Raw genomic sequence first — 22,522 nt, 5'->3', positions numbered from 1 at the left:
CATTAAGCTGACCTCTTAAGTATCACTGAGCAGTGACCTCCCAGTGGATGATGTTACCCTACAGGTCATTAATCTTTGTCTCAATTTCACAGTTTTCCATAGAAATGGACCTTTTTAATAGTCATACTTTAAAAAAATAGTCCTACTTTTTATTTCTAACCTTTGATAATAAATAAGGTACCCAAATGTATATTATAAAGACAAAAGGCGACACCCTTCTTGCTCCAGCCCAGGCCCTGAAATCGAACTGCCTGCCACCTGCAGCCCCTCGGAGCTGCTTCTCAGGACGCCGCCGCAGTCCCGCCCCCGCCCTCCCCCATTGCTCCCCCAAACAGCCACTGTCCTCCCGCAAGGACCGCCTGCGTTTCTCTCAGGTTTATTTAAGAACATCTCTATCCAGTTTATTCAGTCTGCCACGTAAAACAATTTGACACTTTAAACCCATCAAACACTGCTTTGGAAGCCCTGTAGCCACGCGGGGGAGGGACCCCCCTATTATTCCTTGAAAGGCTCCGGCGGCTCCTCACTCAGAGCCTGCTGTTTCCGCCATGGAGTTCTTACTTGATTCCCAGAGTTGCTTCAGCTGTCTCTTCTTTTCCAGGGTTTCCTTCGCTCTCTTTTTCCTTTCCTGCTTTTTCTTCTCTGCTGCGCGTCTTTCTCTGTAGGCGAGACTCTCTTCCCCGTGGTAAAAAATGTCCAGTTTCTCTTGCATGATTTTCCGAGCCAGCTTCCTGTTCTGTTCGACGGACCTCGTCTGATGGCACTGCGGGAGGGAGAGGAGGTTCGTGACCTGAGGCCCGCAGGCTGGGTCTCGGGACCCCAGGACTCAGCACAGGGGGCGGGCCCAGGGGGCAAGGACACCCGGCAAGAATCCCAGCGAAGGGGTGACAAAGCAAGGGCGTGTCCCTGGCCCACACCCATGTCAGGTGGCTTTCATAGCGACTGTTTCATAGTTGGGAGTGTTGTTTTGTTTAGAAGCCACGGTAGCCTTTAAATAACTTACAGTCCCAAAATAATTTTGAAGACAAGCTGAAATGTCTAGCTGTGGGCAGGGCACGAGCACTTTGTGTGCAAAGGTCAGCGTCTGTCCCAGAGGGAAAGGGCTCTTTACCATCAGCCACAGCATTCGCACGTGATGCCTGAGCGTGGGGCCAGGCTGGCGAGGCTGCTGATAGGCATTCTGAGATGTCGGTGAGAGAATGGCACGGAGGATTTGGAGTAAGTGATATAAAACAGGTTAAAAACGATGTCAGGTTTCAGGAGGTTCCCTGTGGCTCCTGAATGACAGGTCATCAAGGGGGAAGAGAAGTGGTTAAGACTAAGCCATGTGCTCGGCGGGGAGAGCTGGCAGGGCCTGGCAGGGCATTAGCCTCTCCGTGCCTCCCGTCCTTACCTGTCCTGCCAGGAGGAAGGGGCGGAGGGGCTTGTGAGGACTGAGCTAAAGCCCGCGAGGCCCTCAGCTGGGCTGTATCTCAAGGCTCGGCTGCCTTTCGGGCCTCTGGACACGCAGCGTGGAGTCGCCCTGCCCCGAGGCCACCATTTCCTAGAACAGTGGTCGGCAAACTCATTAGTCAACAGAGCCAAATATCAACAGTACAACGATTGAGATTTCTTTGGAGAGCCAAATTTTTTAAACTTAAACTTCTTCTAACGCCACTTCTTCAAAATAGACTCGCCCAGGCCGTGGTATTTTGTGGAAGAGCCACACTCAAGGGGCCAAAGAGCCGCATGTGGCTCACGAGCCACAGTTTGCCGACCACGGAACTAGAAGGTCAGGTGTGCTGACAGCTGGGGATACGGGAGCTTGGTTTTTATAGGGAAGGGAGATTCCCACTTGCTCCTGAGCGCCGAGAATGGCTGGTCTGGTCTCATGCTCAGAAGGGTGGGCATCACTGGCCTCCAAGGAGATGGAGGGCAGCAGCCAGGCCCCTAAGGCAGAGGATGCTCGCAGACCTCCAGGCCTGCTGGCTGCTCAGGGAGGTGGCGCCCACGGCAGTGCTGCGGCCATGGCTTTATGAGAACTCTCCTGCCTGCCAAGTTCAAGGAGGGCAGCAAGCACCTGGCTCCAGAGGGGCTGGGAGGAGGCTGCTGAGGCTGCACAGGAGGCTCTGCCTCGGGGAGGGAGGGCTCAGAGCAGGGGAGGAGATGTGCAAGGCCCTCTAGTGAACTCAGAAAACCCCACCCGCCTCTGCCCCTACCTTGACGACCAGGCCCGAGGGCACGTGCTTCAGCACCACGCAGTTGCTGGTCTTGTTGGTTGCCTGGCCCCCTGGACCATGACCTTTCACAAACTGCTCTTCAAGGTCACTCTCTTCCAGGGAGAGCAGGGCAGGCCGGTCCTTCTTGCCCGCCACCTGGACCGGAGGGACTCTTGCTACCAGGGACAGCAATGACGGCTTCTCCCGGGGCTGGCGTGCCCAAGGCACGGGGCACATTCTGGTCAGCGGGCCAGGAAAGCGAAATGATCCCAAGGTGCCCATGGGCAGCCGAAGACCTGGATCAGACAAAGGAGACAGCCCTTCAGGGAGAGGCCCTGCTCCCACGTCCACTTCAGGTCCCAGGGCAACTCTGACAAACCGGTTCAGACGATGAGCACCTATCTCGTAGGGAGGGTATTAGGAAGTGAGTGAAGACACACAACTTGACCGTACCCTGCCCAGCGGTAAATATTTCTTGTAACAGACCAGAAATACCTTTTAATGGACGTAAACACACACACACACACACACACACACACACTGAATGGCCAGATTATGATGATCTCTGAATGCATAATAATCTGGCCACTCAGTGTGTATACATATATATTAGAGGCCTGGTGCATGAATTCGTGCATGGGTGGGGTCCAGCCAGCCTGACCAGGGGGAGCGACATGGGCAGTTGGCTGGCCTGCCTGCTGGTTGAACTCCTGGTTGAGGGGACAATTTGCATATTGGTCTTTTATTATATAGGATATACACTGAGTGGCCAGATTATTATGTGTTCAGCGATCATAATAATCTGGGCCACTCAGAGTGTGTGTGTGTGTGTGTGTGTATATATGTATATATATATAAACATATATATTGATTTTAGAGAGGAAAGGAGAGGAAGAGACAGAAACATCAGTGATGAAAATCATCAATCAGGTGCCTCCTGCACACCTCCCACTGGGGATGGAGCCCACAACTCAGGCAGGTGCCCTAACTGGAAATAAAACTGTGACCTCCTGGTTTATAGGTTGATGCTCAACTACTGAGCCACGCCGGCCGGGCTGGACCAGAAATATCTTCAAGGCCCCCAGAGGTGCTGTTTTCTCAGGAAGGAGAGGGTTTGAGTGTGAAGCTCAGAAGAACAGGGCTGTGATTTGATGAAGTGTTAACCAGGACATCAAGGCAGAAGTGGGAGCTGAGTCTGGTGACATTATGTAAATGTTGGGGAGTCTCTGAAATCCAAACATAGGACAGTGAGCAGTCGCCTGTGAATGGCTGAGCCTAGACAGTGGGACACAGTAACTCACTATCCATCAATGTCATGGTGGTTGTTTTTCAATGTTTCCAGTTTCTTGGGTCTGAATAGGAACACCTGTGCCTCAGACGCACGGCCAATGACGTGATCCAACCGAACCAGCCGACTTGCATGAAGGCGCCTGGCAGGTTCAAAACACCACGCGAGGTGCTCTGTGAGCCACGGGCGGTGAAAAAGAGCTAGGCTGTCTTCATGGAGCTCAGTCTAGCCAGAGGGGGAGACAGTAAAAAGAAAGCGGTATTGAGAGTAAGATTTAAAGAACTGCTCCGGCGGCAGCATGAGCGGAACGGCCTCAGCTGACAAGTGCAGAGGGTAACAGCTGTGAGGACGGTGAGCCCACAGGCTCCGGTTTCTTTTTCTTTTGAGGGCCACGGAGGCAGGAACCTGAAAGGTGTCACCTCTTCAAAGATCTACGTGTGGACAGGGGCAAGTCACAACCTGGGCGGGCGGCCTTCTCATCTGGAGAATGGGGGAACAAGCCTTCGCCCCCACCCAGGCAGCCCAGGCAGGCGCAGAGCCAGAGGAAAGAGTGCTGGGGGGAGGGGGGGCGCTTTTGTGGTTCCTTTGAAGGCATGAGATTGGTTTCTAGCAAAACCCCTGTTGCCCAGTGGAGTATGAGAACTATGATTGTGCCACTTGATTTGAGCCTGACCGGCATGGCTCAGTGTTTGAGCATTGACCTATGAGCTGGGAGGTCAAGGTTTGGTTCCCCATCGGGGCACATGCCTGGGTTTTGGGCTTGATCCCCGGTTGGGGGCGTGTGTGGGGCAGCCGGTCGGTGGTTCTCTCTCATCATTAATGTTTCTGCCTCCCCCTCTCCCCTCCTCTCTGAAATCAATAAAAAAAATATATATTTTAAAAATTGATGAGTAGAAAAAGAAAAAAGAAAAACATAAAAAATTTGATGAGACACACACAGAGAGAAGCATCCATTGTGGTTCACTTACTGATGCATTCATTGTTGATACCTCAACGTACAGACTGGGGATCAAACCCGCAACCTTGGTGCATCGGGATGATGCTCTAGCCAACTGAGCTACCCGGCCAGTGTTGGGTGATAGTCTTCTTTTCTATCTCTACTATTTCTACAGAGAACACTTTGCAAGGCTTAGGCCAGTGCTAGTTTTCACTTCCATGACTGTGCGCGGTCCACCTCGAACCGTGTGAGAAGCCTGTGTTCAGCGCGGTCAGCCCGTCGGGGATAGGAAGGTGTGGTGGTGAGGGCTCCATAGCTGGGAAGAGGTTTGTTTAGAAGCAGTGTGCCCACCAAATGCTCCTTTACCAACGGCCTTTGTCTATCGTGTGTGCGACATTTCAGGAGTCTCCGCAGGAAAGAAAACGACAGACCATAAACCGGGCACTCTGCCCGGCATCGCGGAACAAAGAACCCACCTCCTAGAAACGATTCGAGACCACGTCCCTGTCCAGACTCCCCCTTCCTTCCTCCCTTCTGCTTTCAACCCGCCGGACAGGATTCCTTTGTGCCTCAGACAGCGGCTGGTCCCTGGATTCGATTCCTTACGGAACACGAGCCCAGCGCGTCTCTTGGGGTTTCTCTTCCGTGAGTGAGTGAATGTGACCGGGTGGGACAGCACTGGGGTAGAGCCGATGACAAAGAAAGGAAGCAAGTGGGAGATGAGGCGAAACCCCCAGACAAAGGGGGGGGGGGTGTGCTTTCCTGGGCTGCTTTGTCACGCCAGTGTGGTTCACATCTCTACCTTTCTGTCCCACTTTCAGAGCCGACTCGCACACTGGAAGGCTCCCACCAACTGGAGCTCAGGAAGGTCCCCAGCGCCCGGTGACTGGCTGCTTTGTCTAACAGCCAATCCCAGCAGCCAATCGGCGAGCCCGAATCCTTCTGGTATCTCCTGGGGCTCTGGCGCTGCTCCAAGGACAGCTGTAAATGACAAACACACCCATGGTTCCACTTCCCCAAAGCTCAGCGACGATCAGGGATTGGGTTTCAGTGTTTGTGATACCGCAGAGCAACTCCCAATCTTCAGGGAACAATAAGAGCAGCTGAAATTAGAGCTCATCGTGACATTAAAAAAGAAAGAAAAAGGTGACAGAAGTGCCAGTAAGGGGACACCAGGGTGGGGAGAGCTTAGCTCCGATTCCTTCCTGGGAGTGGCAGCTTCAGTTCGGGGCTGGCTCCCACCCTCACTTCAGCACATAACTGCTGATTGCAGTTTAGGTTAAAGCCTCTCATTGTCCCAGCCCCTTCCCACTTGGCCAAGTTAGAGATAAGAGGTGCCAGGCCTTTACAGAAGGGAATGGTAATTTGTTCAATAATAGTTTCAATGTCTACCAGGAGCCAGGCATGGGCCTGGGAGCCCAAGGGGCCTGTAGCATAAAAGATAAGGTAAGATGTCCATCTGGGTGGGCCGGATGGATGACCTGCTGCGGAGCTGTGGGTCTCACGCGTTTTCTATGGCCCAAGTCACCTGCAGGGCCTGCGATGGGGCCTTGGAACCTGCTTCTATTAGGTGCCCCTTGGCCTGACCTCACAGAAGTGTCCTCAAATCGAACTGGAGGAGCAGATGTGGAGAGGACCCAAATGGGGGCTTTAGGAAAGACGGTGGTTACGGTTCTCATCACTCAACCTGTCGGGGGCACACACTCCCCGGGGACCTTGTTAGAGGAGATGCTGGTCACCAGGGCCTGAGGCTCTGCATTAAAAACATTTTTTTTAATTTGATTTCAGAGAGGAAAGGAGAGGGAGAGAGAGATAGAAACATCAATGATGAGAGATAATCATTGATCCCACAGTGGGGACTGAGTCCGCAGCCAGGGCATGTACCCTGACTGGGAATCAAACCGTGATCTCTTGGTTCATAGGTTGATGCTCAACTACTGAGCCACTCTGGCCGGGCGAGGCTCTGCCTTTCTAACCAGCTCCCAGGGGAGGCTGTACTGCTGGCCACTTCGAGGGCCCAGCTAAGGGCTTTGAGCAAGGCTTGTCGGAGTGTCCCACTTGCGGGGTGAAAAGCCCAGAATCAGGCCGTTAAAGAGATGGAGGAGGTGGGAAGGAGAGAGCTGGGTGAAGCTACTTAGAGAAAAGAAAGAAATGAATATTGATTTGAGTTCACAGAGAAGGTGAAATGGGAACAAGGGGGTGAAGAAGCTGGGTCACCTGAAGAATGAAAACCCGAACCGCTGGCTCCCATTGCATTCATGTGCTAGAACAGCGTTGCCTGATACAAACAGAAGGCAAGCCACGTGTGAATTCTAAATTTTCTAGTAGTCCCATTAAAAACAGTAAAATAGCCCGAGTTGGGAGGGTGCCATTTGGTTTCCCGTTGGGGCACATGCTCAGGTTGCAGGCTCGATCCCCAGTAGGGGGTGTGCAGGAGGCAGCCGATCATTGATTCTTTCATCATTGATGTTCCTATCGCTCTATTTCTCTCCCTTCCTCTCTGAAATCATTGAAAAAAAAAAAAAAAGAAAGAAAGAAAGAAAAAAGACAGGTCTCAGAACAATGGGCAAAGACCAAGCCCAGTGAGCTTGAAAAGGCCGATTGCAACCTTGCAGCTTCAAAATGGCCAGCTGATGGCACCAGAGGCTCCGCGAGAGGAGGATTCTGAGAAATGCTTAATACTCATTCATGTTGCAAAGGTGTGTTGTGCTCCCTGCAGAATGGGAGTCAGATAAAGCAGCCTCCCTCTGCCTTTCCTACCGCACTCATCCTCCTGTTCTAGCTGCCTGGAACCCTTCTGAGAGCGAACCCCTCCCAAATGGAGCCACTGGGCTGGCTCAGGCCCGAAACAGACCCTGGCCTTTCCTCGGCTCGGCTTACCCTGAGGATGAAGCACCTCTCCCACAGGAAGTGCTCACAGAGACTCGGTTCTCCAAGAAGACAAGCATAATGGGTTGAGCAGGAAATGCAGAGTTGTTATCTTGGATTTGGGGGGAAAGAGGTCCCGTGGAAGCTTAATAGGCTTCTTGCTGCACAGTTCAAGAGGCAACAATGAAGCAGATAAAGAGAAAAGCTTTCCATTCATCCCATAACATCCATAATGATGGCTTCTGTTTGTCTGGGACTCAAATGTCTTCAAAGCACTTTCAAGTAGGAGTGTACTTGATACAAATAAAGTGATGCCTACTACGTGGGTTATTTCAGACTTATCTTGGAAGAACATTAGCTGGTCCTCCCCGCCGCCCCCTTTTTTTTTCAATCCTCACCTGAGGATACTTTTCCCATTGATTTTGTAGAGAGAGTGGAAGGGAGGGAGGAGGAAGAAAGAGAGAAACATCAATGTGAGAGAAACACATTGATTGGTTGCCTCCTGCACAAACCCTGACCAGGGCTGGAGATCGAACCTGCAACCCAGGTACTTGCCCTGACCGGGAATCGAACTCCCGACCCTGAGTGGGCTCGAAGGCCAACACTCTAACCACTGAGCACACCAGCCAGGGCAGCTGGTCCATTTTTAAAACTAAATCGGTCCTTCCCACAGCTTGTTTCTTTACCTTTCGTAACATCTCCAGAACCGTCCTTTCCCCACCTCCTTAAAGTGTTAGCTCATTTTCCTCAACTTTCTCTTCTTGACTCTTCCTCTCATATTTTTGGCCCCTGAAAGGCTATATTGCTTTGTAGTCAATGAGACCTGTGTCACTGTCTCAACTCTCTATGCAACTCTGGCCACATTTGCTCATCTGTATAACGGAGGTAGTAATACCAGCTGGGGTGAGAAAAATCCCATGTTGCCACATATGTGAAGCAGTGAGCACTTCGGATCCCTAAACTACGGAGCTCAGGAACCTCTGACACACCACACACACTGCGATCTCAGAGCTCAGACCCACTCTGCAAACTTACGATTTCATGGGCGTTTATTTGATTAGAGCTCAGAGTGAAAAGTCTTCTAGAACAGTGACCTGCTAATTATTTTACTGGGGATGGTCCCATTCAAGAAGTACTTGGAAACCTTGAAAGTACCAAAGACATACTGTTTGGTGAGGTCATAATTGTGGTCTATGAAAGCAGGTGCCAAGGAACAAATTATGATGCCAAGAGCACAGCTGGACTTCCCAGCAGGTTCAAATGGAAAGATAAAAACCCACCTTCATCAAACAAGTCCTGCTTCAAACTTAGAGATCTTCAGGGATTGCCTAATATGGTAAGAAAAGTCACAAAGCTCGGGAAAGATGAAAAAGATCCATATTTAAATGTATACCTTTTCACTTCCTTCCATATTTAATGGATAAACTTTAGATTTAAAGTTTTAGAGTTCCTCCTCTTTTGCTGTGGAGAACTGGTCCCTCGATGACAAACTCTGTATATAAAAACCAACGACACAAAATAACCCCCTGGTTAACAGGCACTAAGTTTTTCAAGCTATTAGCAGCCACTGTTACTGAATAGCCTGATCTTATCCCAGTCAATGTAAAAGGTGGAAAGATCTCCGCTATAAAGCTGTCAATTTAAAGACTTCGCCCTGCCAGTGTGGCTCAGCGGTTGAGCATGGGCCCATGAACCAGGAGGTTGCTGCTGGTTCCATTCCTAGTCCCACACATATCTGGGGTGTGTGTGTGTGTGTGTGTGTGCAGGAGGCAGCTGATCCATGTTACTCTCTCGATGTTTCTATCTCTCCCTTTCCCTTCCTCTCTCTCCCAAATCAAGAAAAACATAGTTAAAAGAATGAAATAAAAGCACCATATTAGACAAACATGTAAACTGACCATACATCTGCTATACCTACAGCCAATCAGGAGTAGGCAAATTAACCAAAGATGGCAGGTTAATTTGCATATACAGGCGCAGAGGTGCCAGGAGGGGCTGGATGCCTGCTATGAGGAGGAGGGGGAGGCGGTGGAGGGAGCTACAGGAGTGGTGCTCCACCCGGAGCAAGGACTTGCAGGCTCCTGTGCGGCGGGCGGCGAAGCTAGGGGAAGGAAGGTCTATTCTTGCACGATTATCGTGCAACAGGCCTCTAGTTAAAAAAATAATTGGACTTTGGTTAGGTATCACATGAGCATAATATCGACATGTGGATTAACACAATTTGGGGTGGGTGGGCTCGGTTTATTTAAGCTTGACATCTTCCAGGCACGCATGAGGTCTTGGAGAGAGACTGATGCTTTTACAGTTGAAACATTATTGCTAGGGATTCTTGGGAGGCTCGGATGCGATGGGCTGCCCCATGCCAAGGGCAAGCACATCGCCGAAGTCCTGCCAGCTCCAGGCACCTCTAAGTGACAGCCAAAGTCCCTGTACTGTGTACAGTTCTCGGGACACCTGGAGGGAAAGCTCAAAGCTGCAAGTTCCTGAAAGGTTAACTAGCTTGAAGAACATGGACGGAGCAGAGCGAATGAGAGGGGCTTGGGGCCCACGGCGAGGGACGCGGTATCTCTCTAATCCTTTGAAAGATCTGACAAGAGCGACGCGGACACCTACTATGTGCCAGGCCTAAAACAGCCCTGCTGCGTGCTACGGGCGCTATAAGGCTCTGCGGAACAAGTCCACGGGGATCGGTCCATTTGTCCTGTTTTCTCCAGGGCGTGGGCTTTCCTCTCCTCTCCCGCCTCCCCCGCCTCTGGTCCTTGAAGAGCGCCAAGGCCGACCCCCCGCAGCCCAGGGTACACCAGGTCCAGGGAAAACAGCTCAGGTGTCTGGACCGGCTCCACCGCACCGCCAGCAGGGCCTCGGGTCAACAGGTTGCGCGACTCAGGGTCGCAAACCGGAAAACTCAAGGCGTCCGGGCTCCCCGTCCCCTTTCCAGAGCCCTTGACAATCGTGGGTAACCGTGTGGGTGCCTGATTTCTCCGCGCACACTTACCCGACCCCACGATTGGCCTCCGCCCCCAAAGTTCTGGTGGGAACCAGAGTGTCACCGCCGAGCAGGGGATCGCAACGGCGATCGCGCGTCTGCGCATGCGCCATGCTTCAGCCCAGGCTCCCAACCGCCTTCTTACCAACTGCGCATGCGGGAAGTTGCCGCGGGAAAGCTGCGAGAGAACCAATCAGACGAGAGGGCTTGACAACGACCACGCCCCGCACCAGTTCCCAGGCGTAGGACCACCGCTTTCCGCGCGAGCTGCGGGAAGGGAAGGGGGAGGTCGCGGCGCGCGCAGCTGCCCTGTGTCTCCGCCCCCTCCCGAGCGGCCAATCGCCGGCGAGGCGCCGGGCGCGCGCACGCTCCCTGAAGTTTAACGGTCGCGAGAGGTCGCTCGCCCGACGCTGAATTGAGTCGGCGGCCAGGTAAGCGGCCGTCCGCCTGCAGGGAGCTGCCGGTCTCGGGGGACAGGGGGGTCGAGCCTCAGAAGACACAGCCTTAGAGGAGCCCTGCGCGTGCTGAGGGGCTAGGGGCCAGGGAGACGACGGCCACACGCCGCAGCCCTCCCCCAGCCCTCGGGCGTGTGGGGGCTTTGCCTGCGGCCGGGCGCCCATTCTAGCTTCGGTGCCCTTGAGTGACACCCGCGCGACCCAATTGCAGAGTGCCTCTCCCCAAGGGGCGGGGCGGGGGGCTTGGGGGATTCCTCCTTTCCTTTGCTTCGCTCACTTGAGGAACCACGGTCGGTCGTGGTGGGTGGGACGATGGTCTTGCATTCAGGCGACTGACTGCGTGCGTCCCCCCTCGCCTTCTCACGTTGACCCGCGAGCCCGCACCAGCCATGGGGGTCTGGCCTCCCGACCTCTGTAATCACCCCTTCCTTCCCCCCTCGGGCTCCCGGCAAAGCAAAACTGCACGTTAACCTTTATAGCAGCACCAGCCCCCCATCAGCCGTTCGGTTCTCCCCCAACTCTTTTTTTTCTTCTTTTTTTGCTATGGGTCGGTGGGGGACCAAAAGCATATTTTGTTGCTGTGAAATATAAAACTGTCTTTGTACTATCTATTCCCCATGACGTTTTCTTAAAAAATTTTTTTTGCATTGTATATCGGGGTATCTTCCCCCCACCCCCCGTCCCTTTAACCTTCACCCCTCACCCCGCTGGTGGCGAAGCATCGTCGCATTTAAAGTGGTTTTCCATCTGGATCTCCTGCATCCGGATGATCTCAGGCTGCCGGGGAAGAATGGATGGGTTGCAGGTCCTCGTCCCTAGAGAGCTTGTGGTTCTTCCTGGTAGAATTGCGAGGTGATTTGAATCCAGGTATTTTCGTTGCCAGTTGGAAGGTGCGGCCCCTGACGTTTTCAATACCCCATTTGTCGTTGGTGATGGGCCGAAGCCACTGGGGAGAAATCCACCGAGTTAGGTCCGGTTACCCTTGGCTTCCCCACCTGTCCCTGAAGGACAGGGTTCCTCGATGAGATGATGACTTTGAGGTCGTGCTTTGTAAACACCAGGCCCTAGGAAGTGGGAACCTAGAGGAACCAGAATCCTAGATCATTTTTCTCTATTTCACCCCCTCAACTTAACCTTTTGTAAGCAGCAAGGTTTTCTTTTTGTCTTGTGTGTGTGTTTTTAAAATAGGTGAATTTCCCAAGAAGGAGGCATATTGTTTGACTCTGTGTACCTAGTGTCAGCCCAGTTTTAGTTGACCTGGCAATTAGTTTATTTTTAAAGAAGTAATGCATGCACAGGGTACAAGAGGCTGTGGAGTGCAAAATGCATTCCTTCCACTTCACCTTCCAGCTGGAGGGAAACAACCATGGTGAGCCGTTTAATCAGCTGTTTTTAATACCAAGTCACATACTAAGCAGTTCTTTTTCATCTACTCACTGTGTAAATCAATAAACATGGATACTTTGTAGAATTTATTAAACAAATGGACATGTTAAGTTGTTACCTAGTAGCATTGTGTCTAGAACCTTGATTATTAAACACAATTCTGAAATTTTACCTGGAAAAGCTGATGCTATTTTGCAAATCCTCCCCTATTGTAAATTTTTATTGAGATATAATTCACATGCCATAACGTTCTTTCTTTTAAAGTATACAATTCATTGGGTTTTAGTATATTCATAGAGTTGTGTAACTATCACCACTATCTAATTCCAGAACTTTTCATTGCCCCCAAAAGACACCCATACCTGTTTTGGTCACTCCCATTCTCCTCTTTCTTCAGCTCCTGGCAAACATTCATCTATTTTCTGTCTCTGTAGATTTGACTATTCTAGATATTTTGTATAAATGGAATCATACAATATGTGGTCTTTCACTGAGCTTCTTATCATAATGTTTTCATTGTTTACTTTGTAGGATGTTCATCTGCATTGTAGCATGTTCATCCACATTGTAGCATATCTCCATACTTCATTCCTTTTTTTAGTACTTCATTCCTTTTTATGGCTGCAAAGATTCCTTTATATGGATATAGCACATTTGTTTATGCATTCATCAGTTGACGGGTATTTGAGTTGTTTCTGCATTTTGGCTATTGGAAATCATGTTGCTCTCCTTAATGTAGAACTGTATAAAAGGATCACAGTTGCCAAAGTCATGAAGAGATAGTTGATAGGTTTAGTGGCTTTTTACTAGTATTTTTCCCCCCATTCATTTTCAGAGTCTTGGGAACTTAGGATATTTCACAGTTCTGAATGTTAGCAACTGAAAATGCCTGTAGACGATGAAGCTTCTGAAGATGACCCGGATTCAGTTTCTTCAGACAGTGAAAGAACCTACACTTTCAAATGAGAGAGCATAACAGTTTCTGTACACTATGGAAGATGTTGACCTGGTGAAACCCTTACAAAAAACTTCATCTTCTGTAGAATCTGATATAAAAAATTCTCCCTACTCTCTCGGACTGAACTTAAGTACTAATAGGTAAGAATGGGATAGATAGATTTTTTAAAAATGTATTAACAAATAATAAATTTATTTGCATAGATTATCAATTTATTCAAACAGTATCATAGTTACTGATTTGCACTAAAAAATAAAATTATGATCAGTAACTGTTCAGGGACAGGTAATAGTTTTAGCACTTCCATGTTTTTTATTTTTGCCAGAGGTAGGTATGTACTTTTGCATGGGGAACTGTGAGAAAGAACTTGTTTTTGCTAGTTGCTGTGGTCTTTATATTCAATACCTTTTTTTGGTTTTCAGTAAATTACAGGAATATCTTTAAAATTTAGTTGCCTAAATATTATTTCAATTTTTAAAAAAATTTATTTCAGAGAGGAAGGAAGAGAGAGAAACATCAATGACAAGAGAGAATCATTGATCAGCTGCCTTCTGCACGACCCCCACTGGGAATCAAACCCTCAACCCAGGCATGTGCCTGGACCAGGAATCGAACCGTGACCTCCTGGTTTATAGGTTGACGCTCAAACCATTGAGCCATGCTGGCTGGGCTATTTCTACATTTTTAAGTTAACATGATCAAAAATGTTTAATATTGCAGAAATAGCTCACCAATCTGGAAGTAGCAATTAAAGTTGAATACTAGGAAGTAAGAAAAAAAAAACAACACCTCATACCAAGCTGACAAAATAGATTCCGTCAAACAATGCATTTTATTTTTAAAACAATCCCATGTTTGGTTTGTTTTTAATCAGAGCCTGTTCACTCTGATTGTGTACATAGTCTGACAAGCTTGATTACTTGGTTTCTAAATTCACAGTAGCTGAAAACCAACAAAGAGGCAGGGACTGTTAGAGGAGGTCAGCTATAAAAAGCAGGCACAATAAAGTGTAAAAGGCACTCTGGTGCCTGCTGTTAAAGGGGCAAATGCCTTTACACACAATAGGAGGAAGCATAAATTAAAGGAGGGCGAAAGGAAACAGACCAGGCGTGGGAGGTGGTCCAGAGAGATGTCTGCCTGATAATCTAGACCCACTGCCAAAAGCTGGCCCTGAGCTGGTTTCCTGTGCCGCCAGTCCCTGGGAAGCCCACTTCCAGAACCTAGTGTTGGATTTGCTGCAGGAACCTACATGTGCCTTTCTGGTGAAAATTACGCAGCCGCGCTTGCCTCTCTTCACTGTGACTGCAGCTCAACTGGCCAAATTTAAATTGGGTTACTATATATGGACAGCAGATTCTGTCCTTCTATCCTTTGAATTTTTATTAATATTTTCTCTGCTTCTAATTCTGTTTTGCTGTTATTTTCATTAGTGTCCTCTCTCTCACACATTCTTGTGAAACAAAGCAGAGTACCAATGAAGAAATGAAAATGGCCTTTCAGCGATTGGAATTTAAATAAATGTTAATGTCCTTAATTATGCTTTTTGTGTTTGAAACAAATCTGAAATGAACTCATCTCCAGTTTGGAAAGGCATTCCTCCTGGAGAGAATCAGTGGTATTTTACACACTGAATAGGCTAAATTCGTCCTCAATATTGGGTGCTAATTTGCTTGGCACAACTTTTATTCAAAGATGTGCAAAGATAAGCATCAGCTTATCATGCCAAATTAGAGGGATCCAATGAACAAGACTCCACTGTCATTCTGGACAGCGGGGAAAGAATTTCATTACACTAAAGGGCTGTTCTTAAAGGGGGCAGACCGTCCTCTGCAATAATTTAGATCAGAGGGGCTGGAGGTGTTGCTTATTATTGTTTAGCAGAAACTTTTGTTTTCCGCTGGGACTTCCGAGTATCCTCTCACTTTTGAAAAAGGCCTTTTTGTTGTGTTCTTTTAAAAAAATTAAATGCTGTCTGTCTTTTTACTGCTATTTTTCTTTCATGGGCAAACTTGTGATCAGATTTGCAACAAATGAAGTGCCATTAAGAAGGATTAAATATCAGTGGTTTGTACTGCTCTGCTAAATCTTGAATTGCTGAATTATTCAACACTCTGGTAGAATGAGGAAAACCATTTGAATTATTTATGTTTCAACAGAAGTAGCCCCCACCTTAGTACAAATGGGGTATCCTCTTTCTCAGGGAAGACCAGACCAGCTGTAATTCAAGGCACAGCTGAAGCCCTCACCTCTTTCATGCAAGAGCTACAGCACAGCAGGACTGATTCGGAACTTTGGAAGAACTGCGAGGTATCTAGTTTTGTTTTATTTTTTTGAAATTTAAAATAACTATAAACATGTCTCTACTTAAGTCTGAATTGTTAGAAATAGATATCCTGTAGAGCATGACACTGAAGTTAGTGCTAAAGTAAAGTGACTGGACATATTAATTGGATATTGAATGAACGTGAAAAAGATGGTCAGAAATGTGTCTTTTTTTAAAATATATTTTTATTGATTTCAGAGAGGAAGAGAGAGAGAGAGAAAAAAACATCAATGATGAGAGAGAATCATCGATCAGCTGCCTCCTGCACGCCCCCCACGGGGGATCGAGCCCACAACCCAGGCATATGCCCTTGACCTGAATCGAACCTGGGACCCTTCAGTCTGCAGGCCGATGCTCTCTCCACTGAGCCAAACTAGCTAGGGCCAGAAGTGTGTCTTAACAACATATTCGTGATTAGACAGAAAAGCCAGCGACTTTGGTGTGTATTGAGCAAGGGGCAGAGAGGAGGAGAGGAGGTTGCAGGTGTGGGAGCCAGATCGTGCAGGGCCGGGAAGGAATGGTAGGAAAGACATTGGGAGGCTGTACCCAGGGCAGCCTCGTTCATGGCCGCTCCTGTGACATTGTAGGTTATTGCGTGTCGTCCGTGACTGAAAGCACAGCGGCCGGTCAGTTACAGGAGCACTTAATTGCTTGCGGAGGTGGGTGGGTCCGGACTGGGAAGGAGTCGCAGGCCAGCTCGGGGGTTTTTAGTCCTGTTTCAGCTGTACAGCTTTAAACTCTTCAATACCTGACTTGAAGAAAGTGTTTTTACTTTAAGAACAAATAAATTAGGGGTTAAAATCTCATAATACCAAACAATTTATTGTTTTAAGATGTTGGATTCATTTTTGGGGTATAAGTCACTGTTTAAGAAAATCAGTAGTTGTTATGCGACAACTGTAAGGTGCCCCTGCCCATTCTTGTTTAATCCAAAATGTAACAGAGAACATCAGATTAAGATGCCAGTTGGAAAACGAAGATTTACCCCACAAGAAAGGGGTCCCCAAGCCTATGAACTTGTATTTTTGCATTAAATATGGTTTTACAACTATTTAATTCCACTTACAAATTTTACATTAAAAAAAAAGACCCTTTCCTCCTGGAGGAATTTTTCTGTGAAATAATTAGGTTAAAAATGACCTTTAACTAAAATATTGTGTAATTATTAGGCCAGGTGGTTACAACTATTCAACTTGGTGGAAAAACAGTGCCAAGAACAGATAGCGGCCCAGCAGGAACAGTTCCACAACCAAGTCCAAGTAAGTTGTTATTTGCACCGGGTGTCCCGTTAGACGTAAGATCTGTAGAACCAATTAGTACTTTATATCAACTTTGTTTATAAACTGAAGATAAAACATATGGATTATCTTTAGAGTAATATCGTATTTTGAACACTATTTTCATACCATTTGTAAAAGTGCGATGTTTAATATACTTTCTTACCTGAACCTGTTACTTTTTACTTTTAGCGGGTACAGGAGGAAATAAAGAATTTAGTCAAGTTACAGAGCAGCAGTGCTTCGTGGGCTTCCTATGGCAGAAGTTCTCTAAGTGAACACCGACCTTCAGAAAGGCAGATGGGGTTCTTTTCTGAAAACAGTGACAGAAATGAGTCTGTCCTCAGTTACCCAAAGTCTAAAGAACCTGAAATGCAGCAGGAAACATCCCCATCACAGCCAGACTGCAATGTGGACAGCAGCTCAGTGAGCAGTGGCTATGGGACCTTTTGTGTCTCCGAGTTAAATACCTACACGTCTAAGGGCCCCCAGGAGTTCATGGAGCACACGGAGGCTTCGGCGGGGCAGTGCGGGGCGCCAGCCCTGCAGACCTCGTCTCCTGTGGATGGTGGAAAACACAAGCGTTTCTACATCCATTCTCCCCAAGAGTTCAGTGACTCGTTGAAGGAAGACATTTCCATTTTTCCTGGTGATTTTGAACACAAGTTTCTCGGTGAAAGTAAGATTTTGGAAGTATACAGTGGAAAAACAAATAGGTAAGTAGAGTTTCTGCATCATTTGAGGGGCGTTTACTTGTTTAATACACTTAGAATCTAGCAGATAAAGCTCCTTTTAGTTGGACTGTAATAGAATGAGATGCAGTTGAACATTTATCTATTTTACCAAAGTCTTTCATTTAGTGCCTGTGGAAGTTGGAATAAACAAAGCATACTATATACTAATGATTTCCTTTTTTTTTTTAAGCATATTTTTTATTGATTTCAGAGAGGAAGGGAGAGGGAGAGAGATAGAAACATCAATGATGAGAGAGAATCATTGATCGGCTGCCTCCTGCATGCCCCACACTGGGGACTGAGCCCACAACCCAGGCATGTGCCCTGACTGGGAACCAAACTCTGACCTCCTGGTTCATAGGTTGATGCTCAACCACTGAGCCACCCGGGCCGGGCTCTTCCCATTTGCAATGTTATAAGACGACTAAACTCTTAAGGTGGGAGGGAGGCCTTGCCAGAAAAATGCCTTCTAGGGTTTCTAGTCCCTATAAACTTGCTCAGAATGGCAGAATAGGACTCTGTCAACAGTGTGATTTTGTTACACATGTTCATGTAATTGGAAATCAAAAATTACAAGCAAGAAGCATTTTTCTCAGTCTGTTGAGATCTTGCTTCCAGGCATGATGTAAGATATAAAGTTTATATCTTATTAAACTATACACAAGCATACTTGCTTTTGTGTGTCTTTTTATATATAAGAAGAGATTTGTAAGTTTTAACAACATTTTGATTGACCCAGGGACTTTTTATTTATTTATTTATTTATTTATTTATTTTATTGTTTTTTTACAGAGAGGAAGGGAGAGGGATAGAGAGTTAGAAACATCAATGAGAGAGAAACATAGATTAGTTGCCTCTTGCATACCCTCTTGGGGGAAGTGCCTGCAACCAAGGTACATGCCCTTGACGGGAATCGAACCTGGGACCCTTCAGTCCGTAGACCGACGTTCTATCCACTGAGCCAAACCAGTTAGGGCGACCCAGGGACTTTTTAGTAAAGGAAACTATAGCTGAATGTTTGTAAAACAAAAAATCATTTAAAATTATTTAGATTCCCCTCAATTTTCAGTTTTGTATCTCTGAAATGTGCCACAAAGTAAGGTGTGCAGCCATAGCAGCCAGTCTTGTGCACACACAGTGTAGTTATTAGTCCACGGGAATAAATGTGCTCACTCTAGAGATAGATTTAGAGCTTGAAGCGTCCCTGCGTGGTTTTGCTTTGGTTGACGGCTATAGACTGTACGTACTGCTGATTGCTGTTGGTCTTTTAGTTCATTTTGCCTTTGGGAATGAGAAACTGGAAAAAGAAATGTAGGTGAATCCATAATGTCCCTACGCTCTTTGCTCTTAGAAAACAACTGAAAGCCCTTTCCACTGATGCGGTGTTGGCGTGCATTTAGCTTCACATGGGAAGGACGACATCTAAAGAGTCATTTTGGTTTTCTCTTTTTAAGTAGTAAAGCGATAACATCATGGGCACAGAAGCTGAAGCAGAACCACCCAAAGGGAGCCCATGCCGAAGAGGGGTGTCCCAGATCCACGCAAGGAACCGAGCAGCCCCAGAGAGTGCCGGTGGAGAAGGTGGGTGACGCGTCACGTCGCTCCGGGTTTCCGACTTGCTCATCTGCACAGATGTCATGGTCAGCTTGTTCCATTGACATCTCTGCCTTTTGGTGGCACAGAGGAGTGGAAACAGGGATTGGCCCTAAGTCTTGCTTCTTTCCCAGAAATCAAAACTAATGAGGGAGAAAATACTAGGAAAAATGAACTGTTTTGTAAAGGCCCTAATTCTTTTTCAACTGCAAATGTCACATTTAATCAGAGAGTAATTCATTTAATTGTTTTTTAAAAACCCTCAGCCAGGTCAGTGTGCTCAGTGGTTGAGCGTCGACCTATGAACCTGGAGGTCATGGTTTGATTCCCAGTCAGAGCACATACCTAGTTGGTGGGCTCAGTCCCCCAGTAGAGGTGTTTCTGTCTCTCTTTCCCTCACCTTTCCTCTCTCTGAAATCAATAAAAATATATTTTAAAAAAAGATGTAGTCTACTATTTAAAGTTCATATTAATTTTGTGGTTTTCAGAGTTTATTTGATTTAATGTGGTTTGAATGATAAGACGAATTATAGCTTTTACATTCATTTTTATACCAAAGGACTTTAATTCTAGGCACCTTACATTTCTTTTGCGAGTAGACGGCAAATTATTAACACATTTTCGTTCCAAACTCATTGAATAACACCTGCTCCCAGTTTTCTCCTTTCAGTGCCACAGAAAACCCAAATTAACGTTGGTAAATTATGTAGGGAAAGAGAATTATTTGCTGTTTAATTCCCATTTTTTTGCATTCTTGCAACCAGAGGGCCAGCCAGGCGTTGTGCCTTGTGACCTTGGTCAGCAGTGTGTGCCTGGGGTGTTTAGCTGTCAGCTCACAGTTGTCCTCTTGAATTGCAGTTGGAGTTCGCTGCTGCTACACCACCTCGTGCTTTTTACCTCAGTAAGCCAGATGAAAGCCCAAATTTTTGGATGTCTGATTCAGGAACAGGTATGAAACTTACATTTTTAAAGAGTTTCTTTTCTTTTTAATAACAACTGCATTTCCCGGCTGGGAGACTCATGTGCAGTGGGTTAGAGTGGTTTCTGTAAGTGAACACGTGGTAGCTGTAGCTTCCTTACTTGGTTGCATGCTGTTAGGATAGATGTGTTTCTGCAGGTATTTCTTTCTTTTTTTTGTTGTTTTGCTGTTAATCCTAACCAGAGGATATTTTCCCATTGATTTTCAGAGAGAGTGGAAGGGAAGGGGAGAGACACACATGGATTGGTTGCCTCCCACACACGCCATGTGTGCCTGGGGCCGGGGGAGAGCCTGCAGGTATTGCAAATAGCGCAGAAATGACCTCAGCATTTTCCCGGTGCCTCAAAATGAATGAAATGCAAACTCTGTGGGAGCCATTCTCCACTCGCTATGGTAGCCTTACTTTAGTTCTAATGGTTTTACACAGTGGCTCCGTTTCCACACTCCTACATCAGTTCATCGGGAGGAATTAGCTTTGCCTTCTAAATTGTGCTACCCCAACCACCTTCACGCTGTCACCCTAATGGAGCCCCATCACCTGTCACCTGGGCTCCTGCAACTTCTTCCCAGCCTCCCTGCACTCACCTTTCCATCTGTGCTCAGCGCAGTAGCCAGCCACCTGCTCCTTGTTAGAGGTGGGTCAGAGCACGTGACTCCTCGGCTCTAACCTCTGTTAGGCCTTGGAGTGTCTGTGAGGCGTATGGAGGCCTGCGAGAGCCTGTCCTGCACACTCTGACCTCACGCTCCGACCTCACCTCACGCTCCGCCGCTCTTTGCCTTTCTCTGCTTGGGCAGGGAGGCTGTTGGTCCACAAAGTTCTCATTGGAGGGCTTTTTGCATGGGCTGCTTCCTGAACTTGGAATGTTCTGCCCCCTGTAGGGAAACTGCCCCGTATGTGGCTAAAATGGCCAACTCCTTCTTAATTGTTACTCTGAAGTGAGCCAACCCTGACTACCCTGTCCAAAACCAGCACCTGCCCCTCCCCCAATTGCATATTCCCTTTTATCTGATTTTTAAATTTCCCAGTTAGAGGCTCACCACCCTCTAACTTCCTGTGACTTTCCTGTTGTTTGGGTCTCAGTCTCCCTGTGCGCAGCTTGGCACAGTAGGTGCTCAATAAATACATAAGTTATTGAATTCTTTACATTGCTCTCATATAAGCCTGTACTATTCACAAAGAAATTGTTGTCTTTAAATTTTTTAAGTTATGCTAGTTGATCTTGACTTGTAATATATTTCAACTTTAAATCCTTGGATCATGAAGGCAGGACTCTCACATGGTAAGGCATTCATGTGAACTGTTTCCGTCAAAGGCTAGTTACTTCCCGCGTTTCATTTTCTTGAGGTAGAAATGTTACTCTAGAAACACTTTTGTTCTCTCTCTTCTCGCTTCTCTTCTGTGTGCCTGCGCAGGCCTGACGCACTGGAGACTGGAGGAGAAGGACACGTACCACTCTCTGCCCGAGATCACAGACAAGCCCTTTGCCCCGTCCTCCTCCCCCCAAGTGTCAGCCAGCCCGGTAAGTCAAAACGTGTGTGTTTGCATTGTCACATGGTAGATAAGTACTCGGTTTCATTATACGCTTTGTGTTTTTCACTGTCTGATGCAGAGAAGAAAGCATGGGCATTAAATCACAGTCATCTGCTCTCAGATTCTGTCTGTCATTGCCTGTGTGATCTTAGGAAAGTTACTTAAGAGTGGGATTAAAAATGCCCAGTGACCCGGGTTGGTGTGGCTCAGTTGGTTGGGCATCATCAGGTGCACCAAAGGGTCCTGGGTTCAATTCCCAGTCAGGGCATATACCTAGGTTTTGGGTTTGATCCCTAGTAGGGGCACATGTGGGAGGCAACCAATTGATGTTTCTCTCTCTCTTCCTCTCTCTCTAAAAACCAATAAAACATGTCCTCAGGTGAGGATTAAAAAAAAAGCCCAGTGAGTGCTTTGTGAAATTAAATGAAGTGGTTTTGCGCCTACTATTTAAATACAGTAGGTCCATAGATAAACTTCTCCTGCTCTCATGCCTGGTTTGACTTTGTACCCTATTACATCCTCCCACTAATCTATTTCTATTCTAATTCTGAACAATTTAATTGGTATTGATTTTCTTTGAGCAAGAAATGTAAGTACTTTGTTTATTTCAGAGCAAAGAAATACAACTCTCCAATATGTGCACAACGAGGTACATACCTCACTCCTTGTCTTGATTGGGTGATGAGAGAAGAGTAGGTTGGGAAAAGGAGAGATACCAATGAAGTAACCAGGAGAGCTGTGAGCCTGAGTGACAGCCACAGACAGCTGTGGCAGACCGGATCTTCAGAGGAAGGAGCAAAAAAGCCAGATACCCCAGGGAGGAAGGAAGGGTGGGAACTTGTGACTGTGAGGGGCTGGGAGGCCGAGTGGGCTCTGCTCACAGGGCTGCCTGTGTGTTCCTTGATCTGCAACCTCAGTAATTAACACTGTATTTGTTGACTCTTTAAGATGCCACCCATTTGAAGATTTTCTGTGTGATAGGCTATCAAGAAAAGAATTTATCAATTAG

General features: G+C 47.3%; 2 protein-coding genes across 14 annotated transcripts in view; one reads left to right on the top strand and one right to left on the bottom strand.

The window, feature by feature from the left end:
• Nucleotides 1-358: 358 nt before the first annotated feature.
• Nucleotides 359-10,548, bottom strand: MTRFR (mitochondrial translation release factor in rescue). 5 transcript variants are annotated; one of them, XM_079763134.1, is made up of 4 exons: nt 10,423-10,548; nt 5,226-5,404; nt 2,199-2,494; nt 359-763 (listed from the first exon to the last, which is right to left on the bottom strand). In XM_079763134.1, the coding sequence occupies exons 3-4, from the start codon at nt 2,478-2,480 to the stop codon at nt 524-526; spliced, it is 522 nt and encodes a 173-aa protein (XP_079619260.1). In that variant the 5' UTR covers nt 2,481-2,494; nt 5,226-5,404; nt 10,423-10,548; the 3' UTR covers nt 359-523. The 5 variants fall into 5 exon arrangements, with proteins under 5 accessions (XP_079619260.1, XP_079619259.1, XP_079619262.1 ...); XM_079763133.1 differs by lacking the exon at nt 10,423-10,548 and adding an exon at nt 10,287-10,407; XM_079763136.1 differs by lacking the exon at nt 5,226-5,404 and having other exon boundaries at nt 10,423-10,536.
• Nucleotides 10,549-10,596: 48 nt separating this feature from the next.
• Nucleotides 10,597-22,522, top strand: part of MPHOSPH9 (M-phase phosphoprotein 9) — a 39,675-nt gene continuing 27,749 nt past the window's right edge. For 5 of the 9 annotated variants that reach the window (XM_079763129.1, XM_079763125.1, XM_079763123.1 and 2 more), the window contains exons 1-8: nt 10,600-10,708; nt 12,954-13,216; nt 15,233-15,383; nt 16,569-16,658; nt 16,869-17,392; nt 18,865-18,991; nt 19,862-19,952; nt 21,396-21,502. In XM_079763129.1, the coding sequence (XP_079619255.1) occupies nt 13,110-13,216; nt 15,233-15,383; nt 16,569-16,658; nt 16,869-17,392; nt 18,865-18,991; nt 19,862-19,952; nt 21,396-21,502 (1,197 nt within the window). In that variant the 5' untranslated portion in view covers nt 10,600-10,708; nt 12,954-13,109. Of the gene's footprint in view, nt 10,709-12,953; nt 13,217-15,232; nt 15,384-16,568; nt 16,659-16,868; nt 17,393-18,864; nt 18,992-19,861; nt 19,953-21,395; nt 21,503-22,522 lie in introns of all 9 variants that reach the window. The other 4 variants (XM_079763126.1, XM_079763124.1, XM_079763128.1 and 1 more) reach the window with 4 other exon arrangements.

The sequence above is a fragment of the Cnephaeus nilssonii genome, assembly GCF_951640355.1.
Source record: "Cnephaeus nilssonii genome assembly, chromosome: 22".
In the NCBI taxonomy this organism is placed as follows: domain Eukaryota; kingdom Metazoa; phylum Chordata; class Mammalia; order Chiroptera; family Vespertilionidae; genus Cnephaeus; species Cnephaeus nilssonii.
This window is presented reverse-complemented; position numbering and strand designations above follow the sequence as displayed.

What these genes read in the sequence shown, in the direction of transcription:
- MTRFR (XM_079763132.1), bottom strand. Translation starts at nt 10,383, where the DNA reads ATGCGCAGACGCGCGATCGCCGTTGCGATCCCCTGCTCGGCGGTGACA. An exon ending in GAGGCCAATCGTGGGGTCGG is followed by an intron (nt 2,495 to 10,286) that starts GTAAGTGTGCGC and finishes TGTCTGATCCAG; the next exon opens with GTCTTCGGCTGCCCATGGGC. An exon ending in CCTCGGGCCTGGTCGTCAAG is followed by an intron (nt 764 to 2,198) that starts GTAGGGGCAGAG and finishes TCCCTCCCGCAG; the next exon opens with TGCCATCAGACGAGGTCCGT.